We start from the raw sequence: 24,701 nt of genomic DNA, 5'->3' as shown, positions 1-24,701 counted from the left end.
ATTATAATCTCTATTTTTGACATTAAATATTGTGGCCAGTTTTTTCTTATTCCATATAAAATGAAAACGAATGTTCCATAGGGCGTGGCGGACCCGCCCGGGATTACTAACCCACTCATTATCCACTTAACCAGATCACTTCTGTGTAAAATTATATCTACCATTTTTCGCTGTTGGTAAATGGAAAATATTATTTTATTTTTAATCTGAATAATTTATTCATTTTTATTTATTATAATTAAAACATATATGAAATAATATAAATATGTAGATAAGTACATAGCTCAATTTTTGTTTTAAATTTTAACCATAATAACAGATAACGATAACATACATCCGGTTACGTATATCTATAACATAAACTATAACTACCACAGTATAAAGATTAAAAAACTATAAAAAAACTACTTACTTTTCATAGAGTAGTTTCACGAACGAGTCTAAACAGGGTAACTTTTGAGGTGTGGCGAAGGCGAGGGGGGACGTACCAAACTGCTATACATTCGTTCGGTACTTGTTAAATAACGCATGCATTTGTAATGTAGCAATGTAATGTATTATTTTTTTAAATGTAAATTTTATTAAATTAATAAAATTCATTCAATAAGGTGACATTTTATTAATTAACTTCTTTGTTTTTTATTTCTCGTATCTTGAACATTTTTAGTCATCAAATCTAGTTTTTGTTTTATTGCATTATGTGAATTATTTACATTTTATTTTGGGTATCATTTTTGATTAAATTGAGTTTGTTAAGAAAATATGGTAGTTTTGGGTTATGACAAGAAAGATGATTGGGCAATTTTATGTAAGTTTTGGTAAACTTTATCAAGTATTGCGACATTTATTATTAACCAATATTTGTATGAAGAGATTAAAACTATACTAGCTAAGTTTGGTTTAAAAGAAAGTGGACTTAATTTATTATCATTCCCAAATGTACCATTTTATGGCATTTTTCCTAAATTATGTTATGTTCAGAAACAACACACTTAACACATCTACTACATTTATTTCAAAATTTAAAAATAATAAAAAATTTACTTTGTTCATACATCATTTTATAAATGTTTGTCCTGCTTTTCTATCTCGCTTTGACTATATTTTTTTTTCTTTTAATTATCCAAACGATATGCTTTAATCTAAGCTTTATACAGTCTTTTTAATTTGGAGTAGATAAAATTTATGATGTTGTTCAATTCTCTCTGTTTTCCATAGACGTTAGTACTTACAACATACTCATGTTTTCCTCCATAAGCAGCATGATATGAAATCAAGATAAATATAACTCGCCTTATCTGATATACATATCTTCCTGATTGTTACGAATTATTTAAAAATTATATTTACTTAGGCAATCTCTTAGATAAATAAGTATAGTACTTACATTATTTAACCATTTCAGGAAATATTTAAAATTTAAAATTGCTATTTCGTAGGTTTATAACATTTATTTCTTTGTAATAAATATAATCTAAGGTAGGGGAGACCGAGGAGAATTGAACCATTTTTTATATTGAGACCCATATCTTTTTAATTAAGCGATAGAGATGATCTTGTATTATACTAAATGAAACCTTGTTTATCTAACTAATAAATGTTTAGGATAAAAACTGCTACTATTTCTTTTTTACCCATAAAAAGTTGACTTAAAGACAACTAGTGACTTTATATCAACTCTCCTCTTACTGAGATAAATTGAAATACTGGTTTAGGAGAGTTGAAACAATTATTATCTGGAAGCAATCCATTATTATGAAACACATATTTGAAAGTAAATGTTATATTAATGTTACAATTATCCTTAATTTGTACTATCAGTCTCATAGTTACAATATTGAGATCTTAGAAACAAAAAAATAACAAATAATTAAACATTGAAATTTATAGAAAATAAAAAAATAAAACAATCTTAGTTAAACAAATTATTATGTCACCCACAGGACATCTCGCCTTCAGTGCATTCCAGGTGCGCCCATGCCTTACATTCTATACACTGGATCCATTGTTTGGCTTACTTCGTGAAAACGGTTCTACACAAACTATACAGAAGTAGTGCTCGTCATCATCATTGCTGCTATCTCCTATTTTACTAGCTTTTCCTTTCTTTCCTTTTTTAAGCTTTTCTTTTCGCTGTTTTTACTATTTTTTCACTAGTTTCGCAGGTTTTTCTTTCAGGTTAAATATATGTCTTTTTAATTTATTACTATTTCTTTTGACTTCAATTGCTGCTATTTCATTTTTCACTGACGTATTAGTTAATATGGCTGATTTTTACCAGAGGGAGACTGTACAAAAGTCGATTGCTTGGGTACCTCTTTCCCATTCGTGTTTCTACCGTGAAGCAATTGTGTTTGCATGGCTGTGTTTCGGTTTGAAGGGTGGGATATGGCGTGAATTTACAGGGTACAGAGGAATAACACCTAAGTCCTCAGGAATGGCAACGCACAGGGGGTATCATGGACGAAACAGTATACTCTGTTATGTCCATGGTATTGCTCTTGTCTATAGGCGACGGTTACTACTTTCCATCAGGTGGGCCGTCAGCTTGTATGCCATTCTAAGTTGTATAAAAAAAATTTTACCTTTTTTCTATTTTGTGTGCCTTTCCTAGGCACTGCTTTCGGTAAAAGTCGGATTGTTTCTGGAGAGAATACACCGAGTGTGGATCTGTTTGCAGCTGAAACGGTGGGGCTATCTGATGTCATCAGTGTGAAGACCATCGAAGTCATTATTAGGAATGATATCGTGAATATTAAGCGGATACGATGATACTTCAGCTACATTTGTATTCGTTTCAGAACCTGAATAATTATTTAACAATGCATTAATGACCGAAGGACTTGGAGTTCGATCATCTTCACTTTAAAGTTCAGTTTCTTCTCCTTGGATAACAGAATTTTCTTGCATAACTGATGATAGCAACGGTCGATCGGTGACTTGATTGGGTAAAAATTTGTCATCGCCAAATATGTCTGTATTGAGCGGTCACGATCCAGTTATCCAAAATCCTGCAGCCATATTCTGTAGGGCTATGATACCCAACTGATGGTAGTTTGGTTGTTTTGGTTGGTTTCGTAGGCTTTTTTTATTTTTAATATATCTATAAAGCGATGTGTGGTTTAAGTTATAACTTTTGGCAGCATCACGAAGAGTTTTATTACGTAACATAACTTCTTCGAAGGTTAGTTCATATATTTCTTTGCTTGCCATACCTCGGTCAGTCTTCCGTTTGTATTCGTTCTGCATCCTAAAACCTAAGCTAAGCTCAAAGCATACCGTTACAAATAAAAAATCTACTTAAAATAAAATACCAATGCATAACAAAATGCAAACGAGGTGAGTTGAAACAGGCTGTTTCAACCCTCTTAGGGTACAGAAGTCGGCTGCCATTAGGTTTGAGCGGACATAACTTTGTTACACTGCACAGTCATGCAAAATCTTTATTATAGTTTAAATCTTAGATTCATAAGCTGGCAAATAACATAATACACTTAGGCTAAAACAGTTAATTAATAAAAATTTAGATGAAGATATTATTATGATGAAAACTTACTTTTACTAATTTTTTCACCTGACATTTAGTAGCGGCGTAAGCGTCGATCATGGCGCATGGACGAATACTGAGCGCCCGAGCGGGTGGCGGGAAGAGAAAATTAGCAAAATTGCCAACTTGCTAGTGCTTTTAGATTCCGAGAAATTTATATTGTTTTAACCCACCTTTGGTTCAATTCTCCTCGGTCTCCCCTAATTACCGCGATCCTTGTATTATGTTTATTTTGTGGTTTTGCATTTACATATTTTACTTATTGATACCACAATTATATGTATATTATACCTCAACCTCAACGTTTTCATAGGCAACGAACTTTCCAACTCTGAGCTGATTTATATAGCGTTTACCATTTCCGTAGCATTAGTCTGATTTTTAAATACTTACATGATGATAATAATTAAAAATAGATAATAAACTCATTTAAATATATATAACTCATAATCGTAGAACTCATAATAAAAACCTTAATAAGAAAAGTCACATCTCTAACTTAGTAGGTATCTATCATTAAATTGCATCCAAAAAAGTTCAGATTACAGATCCTATGCTTCGTATATACTCTAAAATATGTTATACCTAATAATAATAAAATGGTTCGTGTTATATTATTTTATCTTACTGTCAACACTCACACACACTAACAGGACCTTTATGAGGTAAACTAAGAAGCCCGAATGACAATGACCCTTTCATGACTCTCGATTCTGTTGACTCTTAATTTAGCCAGCAATCGTTTTTTAAATTTAATTACATTTGTCGTATATTTCATTACCCACTACAATATCTATCTTATTTAATAATTTAATACTTAATTACATTATGCCATTTCCGAAAAGGGTTCGTTAAGAGGATGTTATCATCTAATGTACTTATGGGAACAATGTTACAATCCGACCGCAACGTGCGTAGGGTGAAGAGGGAGCAAGTTACTCTCTGGGGAGTGTTAGGTTCTAAATAAAACATTATTACACAAATGAAACAAATTAAATGTGAGAAATTTTGTAAAATCCTAAAAAAATATTAGTTAAAAGCTCACGCTGTCGCATTCTTACCGAAGTCTAACAACGTCTGCATTATCAAATAAATAAAAATAAATATAAGATAAAAATAAAAATCTTTATATTATTATATGCAAAATATGTACTTTTATAAAACCATTAAGTGAAAATTAAAAGTGACTTAGAAATTATTGAAAGTAGAAGACACTGCCTTTACAAAAATAGTAGTTAAGCAATTATCTAGTACTAAATAATAAATATTATCCGTTTTCGCGGTTTCCCCCGCATGCATCAGTATATACCCATGCATTAAATTTCATTCTAATCTATTCAGTCGTTTAAGTATAAATAAATAACAAACATATAAACATCTAAACATATTTCTATAAACTCTCGCATTTTTAATATTACTCATAGTAGGATTTTAAAATAACTTAACTTTAGTGTAATGCTAAATCATAATGAAGTCTATTTAGATGCAGATCAATAAAATAGTTATCATATGTTTTATTAAATTCCAGCTTCATAAAAGTATGTTTGTTTTCATCCAAAAACTAATAAAAAAGGTTCGCATTGATATTAAACATTCCTTAATCCTGAAATCCGTTTAAAAAATAATAAACTTGTTTATTCGGCTGTAAATCTTTACACGTAATAAAGTCGACTTATCCATTCACCCTCTGTAATCAGTGTCTAATTCTGTATTCGTAGCTTACGATAATGATTAACGAGGAAGTTTATTAATTCGATCTAGTGGGATTAGAGCGTTAGCACCGTGCCGCCGCCATGCTGCCCTAGGTTATAGTGGAAAAAACAAACGCATCCCGCAAGGGACACGTAATCGGTCTCTTATAGGGATGGTACTGTCTAATTTATATACATATTAGTTTTTCATATGCACTTATCTATAAATTTCTTATATTAACATTGATTAAAGGTTAACGCTGATGACTTATATTTATATGAGGTAATCAGGGACTAATAGCAATTATAAGTAAAAACAAACTAAATATATTTTATTACTGTAGTAAAATATATAGATTCTGATTGTAGTAAACGTAATATAAGACATTCTCGATTGTTTTTATCTCTGATAGCATATTTATTTAGGTAGATAGGTTATTATTAGACAGCATATTTAATACATTAAGGCCTTAATTCACTAACTTTTGAGCTGTTTACTTTTCCAAACGGCCGATACAATAAATTTTATTCTCAGCACCACCTAAACATCAATTCCAACTGTTAATTGGACTGTTATCCTCCTAACCGAGCTCCGCGACTATGTTCAAATTTCGTTTAACCAATCACTATAGAATCACATCTACTTATAACAAAGATGGCTGATCCATTCGCTTCCCGCTAAACTTAGTGATTATTGCCTACTTTCTTTGTCGTCATATTTTTATATTACGTATATGATAAATAAGGTATTTAATTCTAAAAAGTAAGTATAAATTTTGATATAACATGATTTGGAATTAATAAAAATAGTTATCTCATTGGGTATGAGATATAGGTGGGTTCAAAAAACTCATACTTATATATACTTTGTTAGATATTTTATTGTAATTAAATGCCTACATTACATTCATAAAATATGTTATTTTCATAATCTTTTTGTAAAATATTATCCTTTTTGCATTCATTATACATAAGTTACAGTTCTAAAAATAAAACCGAAGTAACAAACATTGAATGAGAGCACAAGTAGTGCCAATAAATAGGTAATAAATTAAAAGCAGTCAGTAATAGAAAAAGTTTAGGCCTTAATTTTTTATAATAGCCTTCGAGCCTGGAAAACAATGCCTTACAAGTGTATTTTTGAAAAGACCAGTATCGAATGAGTCATCACTCATTCAATTCGTTAAAAACACTCAATTTTGTAACCAATTGTTACGTTACAGAGATGAACAGTATTTACGATGTTCCCTGTATAAACAACTGTTGCAATATAAAACCCGTTTAGTTAATTATTGATTATCGTAACGTCGATGAACTTGAACCTAAAAAAACATGTAAGTCAAAGTAAAGCAATCTAGTTAGTTGTAGAAATAAAATATAGTGTTTCCATTTTTTTAAAAAGTAAGTAGTAGAAAATGGCCAAACTATGTCTGTACTTAGCTTTTTTAAATGTATCTTAGAATCGTGATTTAATAATAAATATCCATTTATCTGTCAAACTTGCATATAACATTAATAATAGAAAAGCTGTAAGTAGGTATAAATGTAGTTTATGATAAAGATTAGAATGTTCAATTAGCCATTTAAAATATTTTTGTATAATGTTGAAATATAATAATATGGTAACCGTTAATATAAATTAGGTGCAGTGTACGTGACAACCCTACAGCCGAAATCCTTATGTCAACACAAGGGGTTGTGTAGAGTCTCGAGGGAGACGTTTGTTTTTAATAAAAGCTTTTATTTTGCAACTAGCAAGTGCCCGCAGATTCACTCGCTTATCTATTGTAATATAGTTTTTATTACCCTATGGTGTCAATTGAATTTTCTTGTAGGTATAACTATATAACATCATAAATGTTAAACAATATAATATATATGTAATTAATTTTTATTTGTATTCGTTCAGTTGTCTATTCAGGATTTCCGTGTAATAAAATATATAATATGTTTATAAGTAGATAGGTATATGAACAATGTAGATACATTTTAAGAAGAAATATACCACTAAATGTTTTTTTTTATTTAAACAATAAATTTTTTCATACTCTTACCGCCTCTATTAATTATATCCGAAAAAGAATTTGAGTTTGTTTTTTTTTCATTTTCCCCTTTTTATTTAAATGACTTTGCCTTATTAAAATAGTAACAAAATAGAGACTAAATATTAAAAAAAAAATAGAAGTAGCAGTATAACTAAGTACGATATAAATTTTGCCTATTTGAATCAAGCGTGGACAACACGGTAACTACCATAAAGCTAAAATATTTTTAATGCAACTTAGAATGGCAAACAAGCTGACGGCCCACCTGAGAGAAAGTGGTAACCGTCGCCTATAGTACATAAGCAGTACCATGGACATAACAGAGTATACTGTTTCGTCCATGATACGAGTACCTCCTATGCGCTGCCGTTCCTAAAGACTAAAATGTTATTCCTCTGTACCCTGTAAATTCACTGCCTATTTATATTAATTATTTATATAATTATTAAATATGTCATACTTATAAAATGTTTGCGTGGGGAAACTAAATATCATATTACGTAAGCACTTAAGTATTTACCTTTGTAATTGTTATGATAGATATTTAAATATAAATATGCTTGTTTAATTTTTTTACATACATTATAAAGATTGTATTAAGATAACAGTATCATACATTGCAAATTATTTGATACTAATCATTGATATCTAATATTTTCATAGCCAATAACAGAAATACCTATATTTATAGTATTTAGGTACTATATAGAATAAAATGATACGTAAACCATGGCAACTATGAAATCTTTGGAAAAAAAGCTGTGCAGGGCATTTATAAGAAAATTTTATTAAAGAAAAAAACCATTTTAATTATTAGCTTTACCCGCGACATCGTTCGTGTGACTGAAATATGTCCAATAATCGGATTCAAAAGTGTCTTATGTCCATCTCGTATTTGTTTTTATACCAAATTTCATAATAATTGGTTAAGTCATTATGACAATAAGGAGTATCAAACAACCAAACTCATTTTCACATACATTATAGTATTAGTAAGAATATACATAACATATTGATAAATTTAAAAATGTGTACAAAAAGTACATCCCTAAACCTATGTCCCATTCATTTTTCTGTCTTGAATCAGTTGTATTTGCATGGCTGTTTCAGTTAGAAGAATAGGAGATATGATAATTAAATTAAAGGGTACAGAGGTATAACTTATATATAGTTATATGTATTAGTGCTCAGGAATAGCAATGCATGAAGGGTATAATGGGCGACACAATATACTCTGTTATGTCCATGCTACTGTCCATTTCTATAGTCGACTGTTACCACTTTTCATCAGGTGGGTCGTCAGCTTGTTTGTCGTTCTAAATTGCCTAAAAAAATTTATCATGATGGCACAGCTATGACAGTACATACAGACTACGCTCGACTCCGAGGATCTCAAGACGGTAATTGGTACATTTAAAAAATATTAACATTTGCTTCTTTGCTCAGAGGACATGAAAAGTTGTTGTTAAACAAATCTGACGAGTTTTACTCTGGAAAATGTGTATTAACACAATAATAAATTAATATTTATAACGTAGTTGTACAATTATTTATACATATAACATGGCTCTGTCCAAAATATCGATAGATATTACAAAAAACATCATATTGTACGAAATCAGAATTTCAGTGAACTGGTTGCATACATTTTATTCTAACTTTTTTGTTAGAAGTGACGCAGATTTGGACTGAGATCTTAGGATCTTGTAATTGCAAACATAAATTATGATTTGAAAATAATTAAAATGTAGCTGCGTTAATACTAACAGAATGCTAAGTGATATGTATAACTTTTTTATACATCACGTATATGCGATTTACGACAATTAGCATATTGATAGACAAGTACGCCGTGACTAAACCATGTACAAAACACGTGCGACTGTGATGATGTCGCAAGTTGAATATGAGTGAAAACAATGATAATAATAATTAAATAGAAACAATAAAGCACTAACATGATAACGTCAGCCAAGTGCAAACTGAAATCTACAATAAGAGTTTCGATTATTATTTATTATAAATATTAAAATATTCACAAAATGTCTCAAAATCCAAATTTGTTTAAAACTTTTTTCAAATTATTGTTTAAATTATAAAATTGATACAGAATACTAAATTTTAATAAGCAAAGAAAACGTTATAAAATTCGTACAAATACATTTGCTTTTAAATTTGTGAAAAAAAGCAAATGATACTCAATTTTTTTTTACAACCAGCCAGTATGTCCTCTAGATCAAAAAAGTTTACATAGGTATTACCTACTTGGTAAGAAATAATATAATAATTTAAAATAGTATGTGTTGCTTAGACTTTTTTGATGTTACATAATATTACATAATATTACATTCTGATTGTATGGAATTGTATCAACACAAAGAGCTTAATTGTAACATGCAATTGCAGTTATACCCGTTTGTATTTTTGTTGTATTTTCTTAAGAGAGGGACTGACTGAAAACCAGCGCATCGCAGCTGTACATATTACATTGGGACACTTACAGTATCAGCTGAGCCAGTTCCTTTTGCCTAATATGAGATACTTCCTATATGTAATATTACTGTATGTTCCGTTATAATTATGTGTTTTTCTGGCAATAAATATTTTCTATTCCATTCTAATATCCAGGCCCTTATCTTAAATTAAACTGTTATCATTATAATGACCAAACAATACGGTTTTGTTTAGAGACGTATTTATTACGAAAACCTAAAAGACTTATATGTTAATGTTTTATGACAGGTGATAATATATATCTAGGTATCATTATGTAAAAAAGTGATAACAATTAAAGTCAATTAAAATGTATCGGATAAGTAATTTAAAATCGATAAATTTGTTTTGTCTTAATTTTCGAACAAATAAGTAGATATTTACAATTTTTTTTTTTTTTTATTTAGAAATACATCCCTAAAACCAATTCACAATTAGTATATTAGTAAAAACTATAGGCAGACTGAGAAACTCTTTCTTTAAAAGTCCATATTTTTAATAAAATTTTTAGTAGAAAACTAAGAGATATTTAATCAATTTTTGAAAAATCATAGGGAGATGAAGTTTGTATAAAGCAACTATTATTTTTAAGGTGGAAATACGAGATTGTGTATTTAGAATTTTGGTATAAAAATAATAGGTATGAAAAAACATGTTCACTTTTTGTTTAACTTCTTGTTTTTGTAATTATACGTTATCTAATTACTATAATAACAACAAAGGCTATGTAATTGACTACTTATATCAAACAAATACGAGTCGCTGGTTAAGTATTAAATCAAGTGCTATAAATTATTGTTACCTACCTAATATGGAAACAATAATATTTCTTGTACAGATTCATTCTTCTTTTGTTCTTTTTCAATTCTTTTGAAAACTGTCAAATAAATTATAGGACATTAATTATACATTAAATGTGAGTATTAGACATAAATGATACATGGATATACTCGTATTTATAAAATCAATATGATAATATTTTACCTATATCAAGCAATGAACTAAGTCATTATGATATACCTAGTTCATTAACCCAGAAATATTATTTCGAACTATATTATATATCTTAATACAGTACAGATAAATAGACAAGTGATGATATTAAAATGTATAAATAGATAAAGGTAAGTATATCCACGAAATTACAGGATTTTTCACATATGATGAAATTAGTATACCAACCTATGCTACCGATGCAGATCAATGACACGGCGATATATGTAGTCAGATATAAAATTAGGTAATTAGTGAAAAATTGGAAAGAGATAAGGATAATTCTTTACTTATATTCTATATATATAAAAAGGCTACACTTTAAGTGTAGCCTTTTTTTTCACAACTGTACGTACTTTGTCACTTATAATACTGCAATAAACATTGAAAGAAACAGACTGTTTTAATAATAGGTAGATAGTGAAATAAGTAATAATTTGTAAAAAGAAATAAGTGTTTACGTGATACACTCAGTGTTCACATCAGGAGCATTTTACTGTACATTTACGTAAGTGTGTAATTCATATTATATAAAACTCTTAACTGTAGAGCTCTCGAATATCAACTGAACAAATACCTAATAAGAACGATTAATTTGTTTCTTTAATATTGAATATTATTGTTATTCTTTTTTTCATCATTACAATATTATATTTTTTTTTACCTTAAAAAATAATATGTCATTAAATAATCTGCATCACATAGAAAAAAAATAATTTAAAAAGGGCTACACTGATTTTAGTGATCATAAATGTTTGGTGTAGAATCTCCACAACCGAAGTGTATAGGACTTATCGTGATTATAAAAAGATACATAGTATTAATTAATAATAATTAAAATTAAAAAACGCCTTATTCACTTTCATGAAATAATATTTTTTTTATGGTAAGTATCCGATTTACGACTCTAATTTAAATATTACATGTGTTAGATAATATTATCTGTGTTGATTACTTTTAATGATTGAAAAACAAATAGATGGCAATCGCTAATTTGAAAATCAAGCTTTGATTTATCAAGAAAACTTTCTGTTTATATAAACACTACTTATTTGTATACGATTCATTTATGTATTTTACTCGGCTACTTTTATATTTACATCTACATATGTCATTATTATTATATTTTATATTGTATAATTTACACGTATAATTTCGTGATTACAATAAAGTAGTTAATTATAACTCGAAATAACGCGTTCGCGTCTTCTTACCCATGGAAATTATTAGATCTCTTGGCTTTAAAATTCCTTGAACATACTGTCTTTCATTGTTTTTAACCCATGTGAAAATGTTAAATTTCTAAACACAATAGTTTTTATAATGTATATATAAATTTGTCTATATTTCTTGCAGCATAGATTTTTTGGTATAGAAACCAGTTAACAAATGTCTGAGTATACGTAAAACTAACTCATAATGGATAATTTAAGTTATTTATAATTTTTATAGGGTTTCTACCTATCCGAGAGAATTAGTTATATCTATTGTGGTAGTATCAATCTATCTATCTTAATCCTGTGTTACGAAAGTTTTTAATTTCTTTTTATACCACGAAGATAGCTAACAAACTTACAGCCCGTTTGATAGTAAACGGCCATTGCAACCTATGAACGCCTGCAATACTAGGGGAGTCACTTGCGCGTTGCCAACCCTGAAGAAACCTTAATACACCCTTTTTAAAGAATCCCATAATATACTCATTGGGGAAACCTTCGTAGGAAGCTTTAATCGTTTTGCAAGTTATACTTTAAAACTGAAAGTTGCATATTAGTCATTTTATTATTAAATGTAAATATTATAATTCTATGTGATGGAAAGTGTAAATACAATGTTTAACTATCCTTTTTATCCCCAAACCATGTACCAGGGGCAAGACAAAGTACTAATAGGTACACCGATATAAGAGAACTTGAAATTAAAACTTAATAAGCCACCAGACCAATGAGGTATACCTAGCAATTAGTAATAATAGAATACCATATTCTATTATTAAAAGAGACTCTATTTAAGCAATAAAGGGATGTTATGAAGATGACTATTTTTATTTATTTTTTTTTTTCTTACAGGAAACAAAATGCTGAAACGTGCATATACATGGCAATATCTCGCTATTATCTTTGTTTCACTATCCGCAGTACAAACAAATAAAGAACCTAAAATATCGACGGCGGATATTTGTAAGCCATTAATAATAGCCCATCGTGGTGCCAGTGGTTATGTCCCTGAACATACTCTCGGAGCCTATGCTCTCGCAGTTACTATGGGCGCCGACTACATAGAACCTGATATCGTTATGACAAAAGATGGACATCTGATCGCTCGACATGACAACGAATTGGGCCTTACCACAGACGTATCGGAACATCCCGAGTTCGAATCGCGTTATCGCAGTCAAATTGTTGACGGTGTACAAATAACCGGCTGGTTCACTGAAGACTTCACATTGGCAGAATTAAAGACATTGCGTGCAATAGAACGCATACCTAATATAAGACCTGGTAATGTTAGAATGGACAAATCTTTTGATGTTCCTACTTTCCAAGAAATTATAGATCTTGCTAAAAGCATGCAAGGTATTTATTGTCGTGAAGTAGGTATATATCCGGAAATTAAACACAGTACTCACTTTCGTCGCCTTGGATTAGCTATGGAAAGACCATTGGTTGATCTGTTACATAATAATGGCTATACAGGACCCAATGCTCCTATATACATACAATCATTTGAAATAAGCAACTTAAAAGAATTGAAGAATATAACTGAGCTACGTTTAATACAGTTATATGGATCGCATCTATCTCAGCCTGTGGATCAAAGGGAACTCGGTACTAACCTCACCTATGGGCAAATGGCAACAATCCAGGGATTAAAAGATGTAGCAACGTATGCACACGCTGTAGGTCCTGAGAAAAATTATATAATACCGCGTACTTCTCTTAATAATCTAGGTATTCCCACTGATTTTGTAACAAATGCACATGCAGCTGGACTAAAAGTACATCCATATACTTTTCGATCCGAAAACTACTATCTTCCTGCTGAGTTTCAAAGTAATGACACATCTCCACATGCTATCGGTAACTTTAGGAGTGAATTAGAGGCATTTTTAAATACTGGAATAGATGGTTTCTTTGCTGATCAGCCTGATGTACCTGCTAATATACGAACAAAATGTGTAATTGAGGAACCGGTATGTCAATTCAAGCCGAACTCAGTCAGTAAATTAGTAGCTTTGAATTCAGTATTATCGATTTCTGTTTTCTTTATATTTTGTAGCTACATTTTCTAGTTTTAGTAGTAGTGGTAATTGTCTCTTCTATTCTTGTATAAGCATTTATTTCTATTTTGTTTAATCTATAAACAACAAACATAATATACTTATTTATTATTATTATACTAATTATTTCCTTCAATTTAGCCCTTAAGAAATTCATGATTTCCAGTTTGTATGAAAATTTTAAATATTTCTTCTTAGTGTTTATTTACATTATATAATCTGCAACTTACGATAATATGAAGAAAATATTTTTAGTTCAATTATGTTTCGATCTATTAGTTTCTTACTTATATTAAATACATGTGAACAAACAACAATCATATAAAGGGATATGTTTCTGTTATATAAATGAATTATTATTATGAGTATTATCTAATATTTCATATTCTACATTCGAAATATTAATTACTGCTACTGTTTTAGAATTTTCGTCTTTGTAAGTGTGTAGAATTTTCGTCTTTGTAAGTAAACAATCGAATTCTGGCTGGCACTACGCCAGATAGGTATATTTCCAATATTAATTAGTACCTATATGTGTGATGTAGATTATTACATAACGTTTTAGTTATTATATCAGAAAATATAATGGGCAAATCAATACTTCCTAGATTTTTCTATAATCTGCCAAACTATTGCATTCAAATATATCTTTAAATTTCAAGAGAAAAATCGGTTAATAATGATGATTTACGAAACTGAAATATAGACTTACTACTAATTACATGAGGAATCTTGAAGTATCTATATGCAAATTACGAAGAAGGCTATACTCCGAGTTTCGCTACGTGATAAAATTTAAAAAGGATATCCGCAATTACCTAATCTCAGAAATCTAATGAAGTTCCAAATGAGTGACAGACTAACTCATAATTTTTTTATTTAAAAATATTTAAATAGGTAAATCTGTACGGCTAAAGCATGGTTTAAGGTGTATTTTAAGATTTGGTACGTAAAGCGCCAAAATAGAAACTTTATAATTACTCTTCCTATTTTTCTTAGATATTAAATCTTTATATTAGATCTGTTATGATTATTATTGTTATTACACGTCAAATAAATATGTTATTACAAGTCAACTAAATGGATTATTAACGATGGAGAAGAGAAATAAAAAAACAACCTTTTTCAGTTCTGTCATTGACACACAAGAAGTTTTTTTTTTTTATTTTATAATACCATAAACAAAGTTAGGGTTGCTATATAAAGTTCACAATAAACTATACTTCAACACTACCCCTCAAACCAAACTTTGTTTCAAACATAAAAAAAAATACCATAAGCACAAACAGCACAATACAAAAAATAAACTTATAATTTCTGATACAGTGAAATATCTTTCATAAAATTACTTATTTTTACAGAACTCAGAGGCTTGGTGAACATATCAGCCACCATACACTGAGTAGACAAATACTTAATCTCTATTTTGTTACTCTCAACTGCTTCTCTAATAAAATGAAATTTAATGTCTATGTGCTTAGTCCTATTACTATTTACCTTGTTAGCAGCTATCTTATGACATGACTGGTTGTCATTATACAAAATAATAGGTTTATCTATCATCTCTACATATAGTTCTTTAATAATATTCTTTAAGAAAATAGCCTCCTTGGCACCCTGAGCCAGGGCAACATATTCCGCTTCAGTTGATGATAATGAAACACAAGTTTGCTTTTTACTTTCAAAGGCAATAAGATTATCACCAAGTTTAAACACTAATCCGGAATATGATCTCCTGTCTTCTGAATTTGCCCAATCGGCATCAACATATCCATATAAACTGAAGTTCTTTGACTTCTTATATACTAAACAATAATTAATTGTACCTTTCAGATACCTTACAATCCTTTTTACCTGTACAAAATGTTCTTTTGTATAACAATTATTATATTGAGATAATACACAAACTGCATGTAATATGTCTGGTCTGGTATTTAGAGCAATATACATCAAGCTTCCAATTAAATTTTGATATGGAATTTTTGGATCAACGGTGTCACTTTTACTCATCCTCAAACCTGGTAGAATTGGTGAATTTACAGGTTTGCAATCTTGCATTCCATACACACTTAATATATTTTCTATATACCTTTTCTGATCAACAATTAATTCTGAACCTACTCTTCTTATTCTCAAACTTAGGGCATGTTCTATGGGACCTAAATTCTTTAATTTAAATTTACTATCTAGTAGAGAAAATATATCATGCTTTTTCTTTTGATTATTACCAAATGCAAAAATGTCATCCACATAAATTGCTAAAATTAAATAAAGGTTATCTTGTTTGAGAATATAAATACATGGTTCATGAACAGACTGCTTAAAACCAATATTAATCAAAGCATTATGCAACTCTTTATTCCAACTTGAGGCTGCCTGCTTCAGTCCATACATAGCTTTGTTTAGTTTGCATACCTTAGGCACATTATCATTTTTACCTTTATCAATTAACAAGCCCTTTGGCATATACATAAAAACATCTTCATTTAATGTTCCATGAAGAAAAGCAGTAACAACATCCCAATGGTCTATAAACCAATCAAACTGAATTGCCAAAGAAAAAGAATTCTAAGTGCACTAGAACGAACAACTGGTGAATATGTATCATGATAATCAATACCAAATCTTTGATTATACCCACGTGCAACTAACCTAGCCTTATATTTGACAATATTGTTGTCACTGTCTTTCTTTATTTTAAATACCCATTTGCTATCTATAGGGGTTACACCCTTTGGTAAATCTACAATAGACCAAGTATTATTAATATCCAATGATGAAAGTTCAGCATTAATAGCATCTTTCCAACAAGCTGGTAAATTATCAAAATCATCAAAATGTAAACATTCATCATCAGATTCCATGCACATATACACATGATAGTCTGGAAACTCCTTTATCTTTCTATTACGCAATGGATATCGTTGAGAATTTTCACTTTCGACATTTCCATTACTGTTACCACTACACAATGGATCCACATTTATCACTGACTCACTTTCACTTTCTGATAAATTATCACAGTCTAAGAACACAGGATCACTATCACATGAATTATGTATAAAATCTTTACCTGAACTTGGAACCTGGTCACATGCTTGAGCTGGATCAGCGGTGACAGCCCTTGGGGCCATAGACGATGATGCATGTCCTCTTGTCACTTTCTGAACTTTGCTGCTGTTGACTTCATCAGCATCAGGAATTAAGGATATCACAAAATCATGATTTTTCGAAGATTCCTTCTGATGTTTAGACTGCTGCTCTGTTAAATCCTGTTTAAAAATATCAACACATACTTGTTCTGGTAGGAATTTAACATCTCTAGATAAAACTATCTTTCTGTCCTCTGTCCATATTCTATACCCATCTTTGTCTCCACAATATCCAACTAAGTTTCCCTTTATTGCCTTTTTATCTAGCTTTCTGCGCTTTTGGTCAGGTACATGAATAAAACATTTTGTGCCAAATATCTTCAGATGACTTATATCAGCTTTTTTGCCAAACCATAAACTGTATGGTGTAGATGAGTCATCAACACCTGTTGGACCAGTCCTATTCAGAACATATGCAGCAGTGTTAACAGCTTCTGCCCATAGCTGCTTATCAAAATTATTTGCATGTAGCATACTCCGAGCTGCTTCCATTAATATTCTGTTTTCACGCTCCGCAGCTCCATTCTGCTGTGGGCTATATGGAATGGTCATGCGATGATTAATTCCAAATGATGACAATATGGCTTGCATTTCCTTGTTTATAAATTCTTTACCTCCATCAGTTATTAATTCTTTTATTGTATGACCTATTGTCTTAGCTTCCAAAATAAAGTTCTTTGTTACTTCTGAAACTGCTGTCTTTTCTTTTATAAAATATACTTTTCTGTATTTGGAGTAATCGTCTTTGAATGCAATACAATATCTACTACCTCCAACAGATACTTCAGCAATGGGGCCACAGACATCAGCATGAATAATTTGTCCTGGTACCTGTGCTCTGATATTTCTTGTATGAAAAGGCAAGCGAGACATTTTACCAAACATGCACCCATCGCAAACAATTTTTTCTGCTGGCTGGAATGGAATATTATTCAGTTTTAAGAATTTTTCAACATGTCTAATATTCTGGTGACATAGGCGTTCATGCCAGATATTTAAGTCTGCCGTATGACTACTAAGCATACAATAATTTTCAGGTAATATCACCCTCATCTCCAATCTGTACATATTTCCCTTATTTCTTATTGCAACTGCTTTTATGTTATTGCCATTTTTAAATATTCTTTTATTTTTATCACCTATTTCAATTAAATTATTTTTTAAAGCTGACCCTGAAGAGAATAAATTCTGTTTACAGGTAGGAACAAACCAAGCATCTTTTAAATGACCTTTCTCCCATTTTCCATTAACCAACATTTTTATGTCTATGATGCCAAATCCTACAGCCATCATTTGACTACCATCTCCGAGATAAACTGGAATTGGGTTATCAAATTGTTCATATGAAGCAAAATACTCTCTATGTGAAGTAATATGGTGTGACGCACCAGAATCTATTATCCAGTCCTCTTTAGTTATCACGGTACTATGTGCAACAAAAGCATGTCCATTTGTAGAATCAGATTTTTGTTTATTTTTAAATTTAAAACAATGTTTTTTGATATGTCCTTTTCTTTTACAATAATTACAAACTGGACCTTTATTATATATACGCTTTTCAGTCTTTGCAACTAGAGCGACTTCACTTTCAGGTTTGCTTTCATTCAATCTTTGCTCATGTAAGCGAAGACGTTCCATTAATGTGGTTACATTTCTATCCGATGCAGGGACAGATTCCCATGCATTTTTGAACTCAAGATAGTTAACAGGCAATGTATTCAGTATTCTGTTTAAAAGTAAGGACTGAGGCAAAGTACTGCCTTCATTTTTCAATTCTAAGTTTAATTGAGTATACAGTCTTTGTAACTTAGAGACATGCGTAGCTATACTGTCCTCTGGTAACTTTTTATACGTAAATAGCTCGCAGTACAAAAGATCCAGTCTTCTTTCATTTTTCTGTTCATACACAGCATGAAGAGTATCCCACATTTCTTTCGCACTTTTGCAGGTTAAAATGTGCTGTTTCGGCTCTCTGCCTACTGTTGAACCTATTAAATACCTTGCAATTGATTCCTTTTCATGGTATAATTTGAAAGACTTTGGTTCTTCTCCATCTTTTGGTTGTTGCGCTACACCGGTCACATGGTCCTCAACTCCATGTAGGGTTATTTGTAAGTTGATATCGAATTTCCATGAAATCCAATTACCTTCACCCTCCAACTTGTCCACTGTGATTTTATCTAATCGCACAGACATTATTGACAAGTACCTCAAGAAGTTCTGAACAAAAAACTTTCAACCGGAAAAAAAAAAATGGCGGCTGTGACTTGTGGAAATTGTTCTAGTTTTGTACGAATAATTACAATACCATATAAATGGAAAATCAGGCTGGGCCATAACCTGTTATGATTATTATTGTTATTACACGTCAAATAAATATGTTATTACAAGTCAACTAAATGGATTATTAACGATGGAGAAGAGAAATAAAAAAACAACCTTTTTCAGTTCTGTCATTGACACACAAGAAGTTTTTTTTTTTTATTTTATAATACCATAAACAAAGTTAGGGTTGCTATATAAAGTTCACAATAAACTATACTTCAACAAGATCTTTTTCCTATTTTTAGAGTCATAAATTATGCAGGAGTAAGTACTCTATTTACTACTTAAATTAAAATTGAGTACACATACAGGTCGTAGCGTAAGGTACATAACTTTTTCGTAATTTAGAATATTTCAAATCCCAATAAAATAGAACGAATACGTCATTTAAAAAAAAATTAAATCCCTAGTGGATTAGGGAAATCGGAGATATTTGTCAACTATTACCGTTGTGATAAACGTGACACTCGATATTAAAATTCGATGTGGAAATTTAACAAGTCTACAGCTATCAGTGTTTACTTGACGAATTTTCTTTTCTTTTTTTTACTGCCTTAATTAAGTTCGATTCCGTAAATACCTCACGTTTTCATTGTTTACACTGAAATGATCTAAATTAATGCTCATGAAAATTGGCAAATACAGAGTAGTGACGTAAACAAACATTGTAGATGAATGGAGTCGCCGTTGTAGTTTTCTTTATAAAATCCCCTCATCGATATTTTATCCGAAGATCCTATTCTTAATCTATATTGTTATCCTTTATAGATAGATATCTAGATAATATGACGATTTTATAACATATGTCACCTTTAATGTGACTACTTATCATTTGTTTCGTTAGGCAACGTTATCATTGATCAGGCCATATAGATCACTCCACTCGCGCCACTTCGCCGATTTATTTTCAGCATCCGCCATCACACAACAAAGTGTACGTCGGTACACTATAGATATAGTGTTATCTAATTGTATTAGTATACTCACGAACAAAATAATATTGTGAATTATATTATAGGAACTATCTGTGCTCCCGAAATGTTAGTTCGAAGTGTTTTTATGCTTTTTCCTCATAGAAATAAGACATTATTACAAATTTTTAAATATCTAACTTTAGAATAGACTTAATAGTTTCTATGCATGATACTCGTATAGTATAGCAGACACATTTTTTTATATGGTGTAATAATTTTAAAAAAGTTTGTGTACATATTCAGCCTAATATTCGTTACGCTGATGGATATATTATTTTTAGAAATACGATCGGTCAATCGAATAATCGTCGCTTTCAATCTCTTATTGAGTTCAATTCAAGGCAATGAAAAATGTATTTAACATACATACTACTAAACTCAAGCAGTGTTTTTTAAATATATCTATAATGAACAAATAAATGTATTATGTAGTAGATTTTACTAGTATCTAGTGTAAAATGTCCTTGAATTTATGATTAACAATATTACGACACATGTAGGTATTTAATATCTATTTATACCTACATAAATAAAAGAAACCGCTATTATTTAGCCATATATGTCAAAAATATTATGAGAAAAGTAAAATGGATGTAGAATAATTAGGGTAATTATTTTGATAATTTTAATACTTGTAAATAGCATAATAAAATAAAGAAAATTATTGGTTTATACCAATAGGAATTGAACAGGAACCTGAAGAAATTTGCATAGACAACAGTTTTCGTTTAGTTGGCGTGGCAATTAAAAAACATTTTGTAAACCAACACATATTTGTGACTTGTTACTCAAGTAAAAGTGATGAAAATTGTATCAATTTTAAGAAAAAATATAAATTTCGGTAGAAATAAAAGACTTCATCTAGCAATATTACCTTCTAATCAAAGAAGTCCTGTCTTGCTCTATACCTAGGTTGTATATTGTATTACCACCTAGGTAGGTACTGTAGCAGAGGAGGCGAAATTGTCATACACATCTTTTTTCTTTATTAATTCTCTCTTTCTCATCTCTTTGCGTATTTTATCACATGTATCATGGGGAGTTTTCAACATGTACAACCCGCCACAAACTAAAGTTTATTAACCCAACCATATGGATGAATGGCGGTCGTCCACACACAAGCAAAGTATGGAGCCAACTCCCAGCAGCAGTCTTTCCGAACAGGTACGACACTGAAACCTTTAAGAAAAGAACATATTCCTTCCCAAAAGATCGGCAACATACCTGCAATTTCTCTAATGTTGCGGGATCCTATGAGTGATGGTAATCACTTAAGTACCATCAGGTAACTCGCATTCTCGTTTGCTGCCTATATTATAAAAATATATATTATTTCAAACTAGATAGGTTTGTCGTAAACATCAAATTACAAATAAAACTACATACAGTCTTAACAATTTTGTCTTCATATATGTTTCGTTAAAAGCGAGTCGTCGCTAAGACTACTTCAAAACTCAATTATTCTTATATTTACTATTGTTGTATACAGACGTTTCAGATCATCAGATTAACAACTGTGAGTCTATATTTATATAGCTTTACTCAAATTATAAAAATAATTAAACATGTGTGATTTTCGTGACTGATCACATTTTTTAATAATTATATAATAAACAGACGCAGACGTATCAAAAACTCTTATTAATTTTCGATTTTACCATTTTAAGTATTAATTTATTTTTAAATTAATATATTTAAATTTATAACTTGTACAATAAGGTTTCAATCTTATCAACCAACCTAATTATCTGGTTTACAGGTGAAATCCCTGTTAGGTAACAGGCAATAAAAATGGATTTTCGGGTATCCTTAGGGATACTGTTGTTAGGATTTGGAGTAAATTCCTCATCAACGCCTGTAACCTTATCCGATAATGACATTGAGAAAGAAACTTCCGAGTGCAGCCCGCTCGTAATAGCACACCGTGGGGCAAGCGGTTATATTCCCGAACACACTCTCGGCGCATACACCCTTGCACTTACAATGGGTGCAGACTACATCGAACCAGATCTCGTGATGACTAAGGACGGATATTTAATAATTCGGCACGACAACGAATTGGGATTAACCACAGATATCTCACAACATCCAGAGTTTGCTGACCGTCGCCGAAAGAAAACTGTTGACGGAATTGAATTAACCGGTTGGTTCACTGAAGATTTCAATTTATCGGAAATAAAAATTTTACGCGCAATCGAACGCATACCGACTATAAGACCAGGCAATGCCAGAATGAATAACTCATTTTCTGTGATGACCTTCCAAGAGATTATAGACCTAGCCAAGAACTTTCAACATGTGCAAAAACGTGTTATTGGCATTTACCCAGAAATTAAACATAGCACGCACTTCCGACGCCTGGGTTTGCCCATGGAGCAATTAGTAGTAGACACGCTTCATCAAAATGGATATATTGGATCTAATGCACCAATTTACATACAATCCTTTGAAGTAAATAATCTTAAAGAGCTTAAAAATATCACAGATTTACGACTGCTGCAATTGTTCGATAACAAATCTACTCAACCATTTGATCAACGAGAGCTTGGAACTGGTCTAACCTATGGTGATATGGCAACATTGGAAGGATTAAAAGAAGTTGCTAAATATGCATATGCAGTAGGTCCGGACAAAAGTTATATTATTCCAAGAGATTCTAATAATAGACTAGGTAAAGCGACTGCTTTTGTGAAGGACGCTCATAGCGTTGGATTAAAAGTGCACCCCTATACTTTTCGGGCAGAAAATTTTTTTCTTCCTGCTAATTTTCAAAGTGTTAACAGTGACGAAAATGCTATTGGAGACTTAAAAAGTGAAATAGAAACATATCTTGCAACCGGAATCGATGGACTCTTCTCTGATCATCCAGATATACCTGTTCGTATTCGAAGCACTTGTGTAAAATAGTCTAGGTCTAAAACAAGTAAATAGATAGATAATTAATTACTTGGAGGTACCTGAAAGTTTAAAAATTAAGCGCTTATGTCAAAAGTTATACTTAAATATGTAATAAGCTCCTATAAATTACATACTTAGATATTTTTATTTATTTATTCATTAGTAGAAATATGTTTACAAGATGGACTTAATGCTAAAAGCATTCTCTCCCAGTCAACCATAGGGAATTGTCAGAATACTCGAATGCGGTACTAGTAATTATTGATATACATACATACTAAAATTACATATATAAACGAATAAATATATATATATATAAATAACAAATATACTTACACATATATGACATATACTATCATCATCATCATCTTCCTACCCTTATCCCAACCATTTGGGGTCGGCGTAATATGATTTTATCCATATTACAAAAAGATTTGGTTTTTTAGTTTTACAACTGGCCACCTGCCTGACGTCAACCCTCTTTGGGAATGCATTTGTTGGTGGTTTCCGCCACCTACGGTATAAAGTAAAGGATTGAAGAAAAAAGGAAGGGAACGTTGGGAATGTGTAAAGTACTATACATATACTATATTATACACAAAATTGAGAATAAAGTGCTTATAATATAAAGTAGATATCTAAATCATATACGACTACGTACTTTAATATTTCTGCACACATAGTAAATTTTTATTTATTGTATCTATTGAACATATACCAATTCATGTGATATATTTAGTAGTCTAGTTATCTATTTTAATATAAATAAAAAAAATAAAATTTAAATTAATAAAAAAAAGACATCTCTGGAATCAATCTAGCTTTCGATTCGCTATAAAATAAAATGCCATCAGGTATTTACTAATCTAATATATACAATAATCAGACGGATACTGGGTATGACTACGAGATTGCCAGATGTGATTTTTTATTTTTACCCAAATGTCTAATATTTTTTCTCCAAATAAAAAATTTGTATCAATTTTTATATTTTGTCATGTACCACAAAGCAAACGATTCTTCCTCCCTCTCTTATTGCAATCCTCTGTTTGTTACCTTCATTGATATATTTTATTGTATTTATATACGGTATAATACAAATACCAAAACTGTCAAATAAATTATCTAAATTTCTCCAAGCCCATTTCACTTTTCTCCGAAAAATTCTACAAGAATTTGATTACACTAAAATTTCGCACACATAAACGCGTTTACACAAAATTGCGGAAAAAATGTCCAATCTAGCAACACTGCAGAACTTGAAAGCTGTACTAATATTTATTAGAGTCCTAATAATAGCAAT

General features: G+C 30.6%; 2 protein-coding genes across 4 annotated transcripts; both read left to right on the top strand.

Annotated features, from left to right (window-relative positions):
• The first annotated feature begins 11,110 nt into the window (after positions 1 to 11,110).
• Positions 11,111 to 14,168, top strand: LOC113522554 (uncharacterized). Of its 2 annotated transcripts, none has more exons than XM_026908279.3 (2): positions 11,111 to 11,277; positions 12,839 to 14,168. In XM_026908279.3, the coding sequence occupies exon 2, from the start codon at positions 12,847 to 12,849 to the stop codon at positions 14,059 to 14,061; it is 1,215 nt and encodes a 404-aa protein (XP_026764080.2). In that variant the 5' UTR covers positions 11,111 to 11,277; positions 12,839 to 12,846; the 3' UTR covers positions 14,062 to 14,168. The 2 variants fall into 2 exon arrangements, with proteins under 2 accessions (XP_026764080.2, XP_031769781.2); XM_031913921.2 differs by having other exon boundaries at positions 11,111 to 11,281.
• Positions 14,169 to 21,387: 7,219 nt separating this feature from the next.
• On the top strand, positions 21,388 to 24,378 carry LOC128202103 (uncharacterized). 2 transcript variants are annotated; one of them, XM_052901210.1, is made up of 2 exons: positions 21,388 to 21,664; positions 22,260 to 24,378. In XM_052901210.1, the coding sequence occupies exon 2, from the start codon at positions 22,292 to 22,294 to the stop codon at positions 23,405 to 23,407; it is 1,116 nt and encodes a 371-aa protein (XP_052757170.1). In that variant the 5' UTR covers positions 21,388 to 21,664; positions 22,260 to 22,291; the 3' UTR covers positions 23,408 to 24,378. The 2 variants fall into 2 exon arrangements, with proteins under 2 accessions (XP_052757170.1, XP_052757165.1); XM_052901205.1 differs by lacking the exon at positions 21,388 to 21,664 and adding an exon at positions 21,682 to 22,016 and having other exon boundaries at positions 22,260 to 24,377.
• Positions 24,379 to 24,701: the final 323 nt, after the last annotated feature.

Source organism: Galleria mellonella, unplaced genomic scaffold, assembly GCF_026898425.1.
Source record: "Galleria mellonella isolate WM207_F2 unplaced genomic scaffold, CSIRO_AGI_GalMel_v1 utg12924, whole genome shotgun sequence".
In the NCBI taxonomy this organism is placed as follows: domain Eukaryota; kingdom Metazoa; phylum Arthropoda; class Insecta; order Lepidoptera; family Pyralidae; genus Galleria; species Galleria mellonella.
The sequence above is the reverse complement of the archived record's forward strand: the minus strand, read 5'-3'. Positions and strand labels throughout refer to the sequence as shown.

Bases quoted from the DNA above. Each gene is read 5' to 3' on its own strand.
- LOC113522554 (XM_026908279.3), top strand. From the start codon at position 12,847: ATGCTGAAACGTGCATATACATGGCAATATCTCGCTATTATCTTTGTT.
- LOC128202103 (XM_052901210.1), top strand. From the start codon at position 22,292: ATGGATTTTCGGGTATCCTTAGGGATACTGTTGTTAGGATTTGGAGTA.